This window comes from Gavialis gangeticus, unplaced genomic scaffold, assembly GCF_001723915.1.
Source record: "Gavialis gangeticus isolate Ggan-Ray unplaced genomic scaffold, GavGan_comp1, whole genome shotgun sequence".
NCBI lineage: Eukaryota > Metazoa > Chordata > Crocodylia > Gavialidae > Gavialis > Gavialis gangeticus.
This window is the reverse complement of record NW_017729024.1, coordinates 45,520,373-45,529,509: the sequence shown is the minus strand read 5'-3', so window position 1 is coordinate 45,529,509 and position 9,137 is coordinate 45,520,373. Positions and strand designations below refer to the sequence as shown.

Here is a 9,137-nt window from a genome sequence, read left to right as displayed (position 1 = left end):
TAAGCTCCAGCAGAGTCAAATATGCCTGGGGCAGAGGGTGTCTCTTTAGGAACTGATAAGCAAGATGGGTAGCTGTGGATCACAAGCCAATGATAAAGCTGGCAACTTTCTGGACCTCTTTCTTTGTTGTGATCTCCATCTGCAACATGGAAGGGGCTTCAACGTATAATATAGTGATCAACAGAGATCCAGAGTCAGGCATTTAGCACTGTAAAGATCTTAAGCCTGAATCTCAGGTAGAAGTAAGGGACCTCATAGGACAGAAGTCTCAACTTCTTACAGCATGAATTCTTTGTACAGTTTTATTGCAGAAGATATTGGGGAAATTCTCATGCCAGATTAATCATTCCTGGCAGAGAGGTCTATAGACCTGAATCAAGTTGAAGTGAAAACAGAAATTCTAGAACAAATTGATAAAACTAAATACTAAGAAGTCAGCAGGACTGAAGAGCATTCACTCAAGAGTTCCAAGGTGAAACAACCGCTGACAACAGCATGTAACCTACCCTTTCAAACGGCCTCTTTGCCAGAGGATTGGCAGGATGTCAACATAATGCCCATCTTCAAAAAGGGCTCCAGAGGCAATCCTGGGAACTAGAGACCAGTGAGTCTCACTTCTGTCCCTTACAAGTTGGTAGAATCTATAACAAAGATAAAAATCAAGTAACATGGACAAACATCCCCTGGGGAAGTGTCAAAATGGCTTTTGTAAAGGGAAATCCTGCCTCACTGATTTGCTGGAGTTCCTTGAGGGTGTCAACAAGCACGTGGACAAGGGGCATCCAGCTGACATAATATATATGGACTATCAAAAAGCATTCAACACAAGGTCCTTCACTAAAGGCTTTTAAAAAAACTGCACTGCCATGGGGTTGGAGGGAAGGTTCTTTAGTGGACCAAAAGCTCGTTAAAAGATAGCAGAAGGGTACAGCTAAACGGTCACTTTTCAGGGTAGAGGGAGGTCCAAAGCAGAGTCCTGCAGGGATCTGCATTAGGCCCAGTTCTGTGTAACATTTTCATCAATCTGGTGCACGATAAAATCTCCAGGTTTGCAGATGACACCAAATTATTCTAGATTGTCATCTTGGGATTTGACTGAGAGAAGCTGCAGAAAGATCTCACCAGAGTGAGTGGGCAAAACAAGTAGCAGATACACTTCAATATCAACAAGAGCAAGGTAATACATCTGGGGAAAAATTATCTCAATTATATAGAACACAATGCTGGGTTCTGAACTAGCTGTTACACCTCAGGAAAGACCGTGGTGGCATTGTAGACAATTTTCTAAAAACATCAGCTCAATGTGTAAAGGTAACCAAAAAAGCCAAAAAGGTGTTGGGCATCATTAAGAAAGGAACTGAAAACAAACACAGAAAAGAACATCATTATGCCACTGTATAAATCCATCATGTATCTTGAATACCATGCAGTTCTGATCCCTGCATCATAAAAAGGATGTAGGAGAATTAGAAAAGGTAGAGAAGGGCAATGGAAATGCTCAGGGGTATAGAACAGTTGACATACCTGGAGAAATTAAATGGGCTAGGACTCTTTATAGTTTGAAAAGAAAGAAGGCCAAGAGGGAAGATAGAGGTCTATAAAATCATGAAAGGTGTGGACAGACTAAGTGAAGAGGGAACTCTTGTTCACCACGTCCCAGAATACTAGAAATAGGGGACACCGACTAAAATTAGGAGACAGGTTTAAAACTACAAAAAGCAAGTACCTTTTTATTCAACACATGTAGTTCACTTATGGAATGTATTGGCACAGGAGATGGTAGAAGCAGATGACCTAGCCAGGTTCAAAAAGGAACTAGACAAAACTCATGGATGACATCTATTAATAGATGTTGAACAGAATGGTTGGAGATGTTTCCTCTGGCATCTCTAGACCAATAATAGTAGAAGCCAGGGAATGTAATGAATAGGGGATAGATCACTCTAAATAAGTGGTTCTCAACCCGTTTAGGCTCAAGGTACCCCTCCATAACTTTTGATTACAGAGGGGCCATGCAGTGGGATCAGGGGAGCAGTAAGACAGGCAGAATCTAAGCCTGCCCTTACCCGCTTATCTTCTTTCACTTTCTGTGGCACCCTTCAAAAGGATCTTGCGGCACCTTAGTTGAGAATCACTGCTCTGGTTAGGTCTAGTTCAGTGCTTTTCCTCTAAAGCGTCCATTCCTGCTACCATCAGAGATAGGATACTGGGCCATTGGTTTGACTTTAGTATGGCATTTATGTTTAGGTTCACAGTAGCTGTGCATCTTTTGAAGGATTATCGATCATGGGTTTGGAACATGTCTTTTGTACCTGGAAGAGACATCATAACCATCTGTTGCTAAAGTAAGGCAGGAGTGATATGGACAAAATCCCAGACTTCAATAAGAAACCTAAAGTGAAGACCTAACTGAGTTAGTCTTACTACCTGCTTAGGACTCACTCTAAAAAGGGAAGAACCAGCAAGAACACAGGCCATAAAATAGAAGCTCCTCACGGCAGTTAGATGTAGCAGGGGAAGAGAGGCAAATATGTCAAGCTGCAGCCATCTGGCTGCTGGCTTGAGGAATAATTTTCAGCTTTTCTACATGAGAGCAAAATAAATAAATAATAAAAAATCCTAAGAAATTGTGTTTGGGTAGCACAGACTAACAAGTAGAATTGTGGAATGGCAATAGCACTGGTTATTTGATTTTTACTCACTACTCCTGCCCCCCCTTTCTCGCCACCATGGTTTGAAGCATCAGTATTACATCAGTTTTGCAGTACCTACACACTCCATGAAAATTACATGCCCAGTTTGTGCCACTGAAGAATTCATGACTAAAAATTTAAGAAATGAAGCTCGAAGTTTAAGCTTGATTAAATGTGTTCAATTATTGGTCATATGCCACAGTTCTTACAGATATCTGCTTGTGAGGGAAGAAACCAAAAATCAATTTGACATGGCATTTGAGCTAAAAATTATTTATTTATTGACAATGTAATAAAAAAAATATTTAGCAACTGTACAAATAGCTATAACTTTGAAGGTAAAAAATGTCAATGTCTTCTTCCTCCTGCTTTTAAATGGAAGTCAATGGCATGTTTGCATTTCATTTTAGGCAGTGTTCTTCAGCAGTTAGGATTATGATACCAGCTTTATGAACTCCCATTTATCCCCTTTTGCCAACGAAGGGCAATAGACATGCATCTTGGAACAGGTGGGAAAAGAACCCATCTTAAAGGATGGGTATTAGTTTCATCATGCATTTGCATATCAGAATAAAGGAAAACATTCACTTCCTCGTCTTTAAAAAAAATCATGATTAAAAAAAGGCCATTTTAAATGGGGGGAACTATCAGAATTATTTGTGGGAAAAATACAAAGCCAACAAACTGTACAGTGGCAGTCAAGGTTGAGCTAAGCTGAAGGGCAATGCTCTTCCAGAAGTGGCAGAAAGGCAGAAATTAGAATAAAACCTCCAAGAAAAGAAGTGAAAAGGTGCTGATAGAAAAAAAAAGTTACAAACATCAGAGGACAGTCACTGAAGATTTTTCTGAAAAAAACCCACAGGTATAATGAAGTATGTAAATACAAAATACAACTGGAAAGAGTACATTACAGAAAACTGGCCAGAGTACTTCATTGACTCTCACTTGCTCATTTCAAACCAGGAGACTGAAATGCAGGCGATTCCCGAGTGACGCAGGTGGAATTTTCTTGTCAAACATCCACATAAGGTCTGTTCTCCCTTGGTTTTGTTTTACCAGCTTTTTGCTGTCGAGGTGCATTGTTTCCATTCTGTGCCTGAGTGTACCTTGTAACAGTGGATACCCCGTCTACAAACTTGGTTTTGTAGAGGACATTTGCATTGGTGAACATCCCATCTTTCAGAGAGACCACAATGAACTAAAAAGAAGGACAGACTAGCATGAACACCATATTCTAAAAGATAAAAGGACAATGAGATACAGTTTGGATGAAGTCATGAGGCATATGGACTTGTGTTTTGTACTTGGCTGTTGTCCTGGGCACCTGTTCTCTAGTGCAGCAGTCAGCGATGTTTTCTGGCAGTGTTCCAGAATGATGCAGCTCCGGTCTGAGGCAGGCAGTGCTAGGAGCCACCCACTGCCCGGCCACTGGCAAAGGTACCCGTGCTCCCCACTGGTAAAACACTGCCAAATGCCCCTGGTCATAGGTTGCCGACCCTGGCTCTAGTAATGAGTATCAACTAAGCCACAAGAAAAAAGTGGTAGTCTTTCCCCAATTCAAGTTCACATGCACATGCACTTGCACACCCCCCCTATTCTTGATCCTGTGATCTTTTGTTTGGGGAGAACTGGAGCCAAACCACCAACAGAAGCCCCACTAAGCCTGTGTCTTGGTCCTTCCCAAACTATGTGCTTTATGGTGAAACCCGGCTCCTTCACTCCATGTGAAACTATAAAGATGCCTCTTCTTGACAGCCAACATATTGGGTCGAGACCCTTTCCTTCCCCTTGTGAGGTCAGGGAGAGACAGCTCTTTTTCAGTTCCTTCCCTCTCTATAATCATTTCTTTAGCAAGTCGGAAAGGAACATAGCAATGGGTGCTCTGGGCACTGTACCTGGCAGAAATATTACTGCATCTGCTTGTGAACTTGCAAGGTAAGTAAAGCTCCAATTTGCAAAAAAGAAAATTCAGTTTCAAAATCAGGAGGAAGGCAGACTGGCCTGGGAAGTGAGAGGACATTATTCCAACCAAACCAACAGTATTCCAGTTACTGGTGGTTTGCTTATAAGCACCCAAGTTCTAACACGAGCAAGAGGCCAACACCAGAAGAAACCAACTCCTCCAGTGGTGTACATTTTCCTGCTCAAGTTGGAAGTTTCTCTACTCATGCCTGGCACATTTCACCAGGGTCCAAATTAGAAATATATATTTTAAACCAGGGGACAAAACTCTTCAAGATGTGAACCACATCTTACCAGACTGGCAACATCCCTTATATTTGGAATGAAGTCATCCATACTTACTTTACAGCTCCATAGTGCTACAATAATTGCTTGCATAAGAAAAAAAATATTATGCAAATAAGTCATATTATAGTAGGTGAACCAGAATACTGCAATGCAACTTTAAAAGGTTTCATAGTTTGGAGAATATTCAGCATGACCTGAATGGGTTGTGTCTTATGCACCCTGAGCTCCCTAGTTTGTGTACCTGCTCTCTGAAAATGAGCTACACAGGGAAACCTGTACAGGACCCTACCTGGGAATGCCTGAAGTGGGTACGAAGCATCTGTCCAATGTTCTGTGTGTGGGAGAGGTCAAGGGCTGCATCTACTTCATCCAGGATGTAAATTGGAGCAGGTTTGAAAAGCAGCATGGCTAAGATCAGGGACAAAGCCACCAAAGACCTAAAACCAAACACAAAGTTTAAAAGAATGCCTTCCTATTTCCTTTGGCTATTCCACTAAAGTGCAGTTTGGCTGCAAGGTCATTTTCAGATTAACCTAAAGATCCTACATTGCTTTTGGCAGAAAGTATTATGTGCACAGCAGCTAACATCCCTCTTATGTGCTAGAGACACAAATGGAGACAAAGGTTCCAGTGTCACAGAGGTGGCACTTGTGAACCAGAGGAGGAATCCAGAGCTGGAGACGACAAAACAAATATACAAGTCTTTAATATGGTAATAGATGCTCTTTGATGCCGTTAATTTAGAGCTGCTGTGACTCTCCTCTGATTCATTTAATTTATAGTCACTTCTCTACATTTCAGTGGGTATGTCTACCCAAGATACTTAGTGTGCATTAGATTACTTCTACTGTGCATTAATGTGGCTGGCAAAAAACATGCTAATGCACTAATGTGCAGTAGACAGTCTAATGTGCATTAACATCACAGAAGAAGCATTCATCTGCATTAATGCACAGTAGCACCGATTATGGCACATTAAGTTTAGTAGCTGTCATTACAGGTACTAAGCTTAATGTGCCATAATTACAGCACTTTAATAAACGTGTAGATGCACCCAGTTTGTTCTTGAAGGTTTCCATTGTGTTGGTACCATAAGATTAGTTCAGCGCTTTACTTTATAAAACAGGAAGCCTAGGGCTCCTGTTACTTTAAGGAGAGAAAAGACAGAAGACAACAGCCGAGACAGCTGAGCAGGGGCTAGCCACAAGAAGGAAGGCAGCAAAGAAACACTGCTGCCTAGACAGGGAGCTGCCCATTACAGGGACGTGGCACACCTGCAGCCAGTCAGGTTCCTGCCTGCAGGAAGTTGGCTGCAACGGAATAGGCAGCTAAGGAAACAGGCAAGTAGTTAAGTTTGTTACTGTGAATGTGTTTATTCCTTGGTTACAGTTTAATCTGGTGGTTTGGGTTTGGGATTATTAGGGGTGGGGCAGAGGTCCCAATAGTGCTTGATGGTGGAACAGAGTGTCTTGAGCCTGCCAAGAGGTGAGGGGGCCCAGGACGCAGAGAAGGCTTGAGCCCAAAGGCAGGGTACAGCCTAGAAAGAGATGGTAGCCTAATGCGGGCTACAGCCAAGTAGGGGCCAGGGACCCAGATAAAGCCAAAGTAGACTCACTGCCCAAAGCAAGATAGAGAAAGGGCCAGGACCAAGCTATCAAGACAAGAGCTGGAGCCCAGAAGCCAGGTCCAACACAGTGGGCCTGCACTAGAAGGCAGAGCTACAGAAAAGGAGCAGAGACTGAGAAGGCTGAGGTCCCAACAAGGGAATAATGGTACAGTAACACCTGCGAGGCATGGGCATGGCTGTAGGGAAGGTCAGAGGCTGCAAATAGTCCTTAAGGCTACAGTGCCCTGAGGGTCATGGATGGGTCAGAAGGGCCCAACTCAGCCTGAGGGGCAGAACTGACACCTGCAAGGTCCAGGAGGGACCTGCTAGCAGGAAGAACTGGAGTTCGCTCTAGGACACTTAGGCTGCCTTCCTTTCGATAAAACAAATGCATCAAGAGTGGCAGGTGAGTGCAAAAGGGAGGGTACCCTAGAGCTGGAACAGGGCAACGGTAGCATGGTCACCAGGGGCCATCATAGCCACCCCTGGAGCCCCCCAAATTTGCTACACCTTATTTATAGTGATTATTAAAATGGGGGATTGGTAAATAAGGAAAGCACTGAAGGCTTGCTATCAGAGAGCTATAACCCAGGGCCATAACTTACTTCAGGCATACAAGACCAAACTTACCCAGAGAAGAACCTATATCTGAATGGCTTATTTCACAGAATTATGGGTGCAAGGCGGAAAGGAAAAATAAGCATTAACAAGATCACCAACCTTTGACCTCCACTAAGTTCTGTTAAATTTTCCTTCCAGGTGTTTCCTAAGGCAACCTTGAACTCGAGGCCATCTAGGACTGTTTGTCCTTCAGGGGCTGCCAACTTAGCATTGGCTCCAGGTAGAAGAGTAGAGAAAATGGAGCCAAAGTCTGCATTCACCTAGAAAATCAGACCAAATATTTTCTAAAGGTCTTTGAATCACAAATAACAATTGCTGAATACATAAACTAATGAATAGCATTACAAATGCTTCCTTTAACATCCTGACTCAACCCAGTTAGATGTCCAGAATATTAATACACGTCAGATGCTAAGAAAATGCTAGAGAATAGACTATTTTGTAAGTGAAGGGGAAAGTATAATCTAGGGCAGGGGTGTTGAACTCTTTTGGCTCCATGGACCAGATGGATAGTGCAGGGCTAGTTCATGGACTGCATGAATGGCACATGGCCAGCCCTGTGGTTCAGATCAGGCACATAGACCTTCCGCCTGTGCCGAATCCAGCACACGCATTTGCTCCCACTGGTCTGGGATTCACTGCACACAGCGCCCACTTCAGCCAGTCTGGGATCAATGCTGCATTTGGCACTACCTCTGAGTGACCAGGGGGAATGTCATGTGCAGGCTGCCTAGAATGGGAACCACATGTGGCAATGTGTCCCAGGGCAGACACTGTCACAGGGCCAGTAAAGCACATGCCATGTGTGGGTCAACTAGAGATCCAGAAGCAGCACCAGGGAGTGGATAACGGAGCTGGATTTGACTCATGGGCTAGATCTTGACATTCCTGATCCAGAGGTAGAAACAGTAAACAGCTGAGGTGCAAAATTTAAAGAACTATAGACTATGGTTTCAGTCAGGGGATTAAAAACGATTAAATACTCTTGGTAGGGCTCATGAGTTAGTCTGGTGCCCAGGAATTTTTTCTGGATGAAAAATTGTTAAGAATAGCAAGCCCCCCTCAGAGGCAAATGTGCATACCTTTACTAAATTTCAAAAGAAGGGGCAGAAAAACACTGTAATGGGAAAATTGCTGACAGATTACAAATTTACAGCCTAGCTAATGAAGTCTGTTGGGCCATGCTCTTCCCAGTACTATTCCTCCCACTGGCATCATACATGAACATCAAAAGCTTCTGCTCCATATCAAATTGATGCAGCAATTACAAAAAATAACTCTGATACTGCATTTGTAAATGCACTGCAGCTTCATAAGCCAAGTTAAACACTTCAGTTTATAAGACTCACAAAATGAAAGCTCTCAAAAAACCAAGGCAAGGCTTTTTATTGGTGGTACCTTTTACTGGACCAGCAGCATGGTTGAGAGGGATTTAGACTCGTTTTGGGGCACAAGGCACCTTCCTCAAGGTGCTCACAGATTTGTCTAAGTCAACTTTGCAGGCACCGTGAAGGAGGGTGCCCTGTACCCCAAGACAGCCTAAATCCCTCCCAACCACACCACTGGTCCAATAAAAGCTATCACCCATAAAAACCCATGCCTCTTGCATGTTTCCTGGACCATTATAGCTACACATCACCACTCCAGCACTATCACAACATCAGATGAAGTGTCATTAGAATTGCTCTCAAAGTCTTCCACGTGGAAATACCAATGTACCAGATAAAGAATCTTCCCCTGTGATACTACTGAATGGAACAGGTAGAGCTGATTACAGGTTTACTCAGAAAGCAACAGAAATAATCCTTTAAATCAAAGGTGTGCAACCACCAGCCTGCGAGCCAGACCTGGCCCATGGCACAATGTCATCTGGCCCATAGGCTGCCCATGGGTCTGGAAATTTGGCAGCAGGGGAGTGGTGCCCCCATTCCCTTGCTGCCAAATGTTCAGCCCCTGGGGAGCCTTTA

General features: G+C 43.3%; 1 protein-coding gene across 1 annotated transcript in view; it reads right to left on the bottom strand.

Annotated features, from left to right (window-relative positions):
- Positions 1-3,236: 3,236 nt before the first annotated feature.
- The window catches only part of SMC2 (structural maintenance of chromosomes 2), a 39,067-nt gene continuing 33,166 nt past the window's right edge, over positions 3,237-9,137 (bottom strand). The window contains exons 23-25 of the mRNA XM_019517046.1: positions 7,270-7,430; positions 5,233-5,380; positions 3,237-3,891 (exon numbers count right to left, since the gene is read on the bottom strand). Coding sequence (XP_019372591.1) covers positions 3,706-3,891; positions 5,233-5,380; positions 7,270-7,430 — 495 coding nt within the window. The 3' untranslated portion in view covers positions 3,237-3,705. The remainder of the gene's footprint in view (positions 3,892-5,232; positions 5,381-7,269; positions 7,431-9,137) is intronic.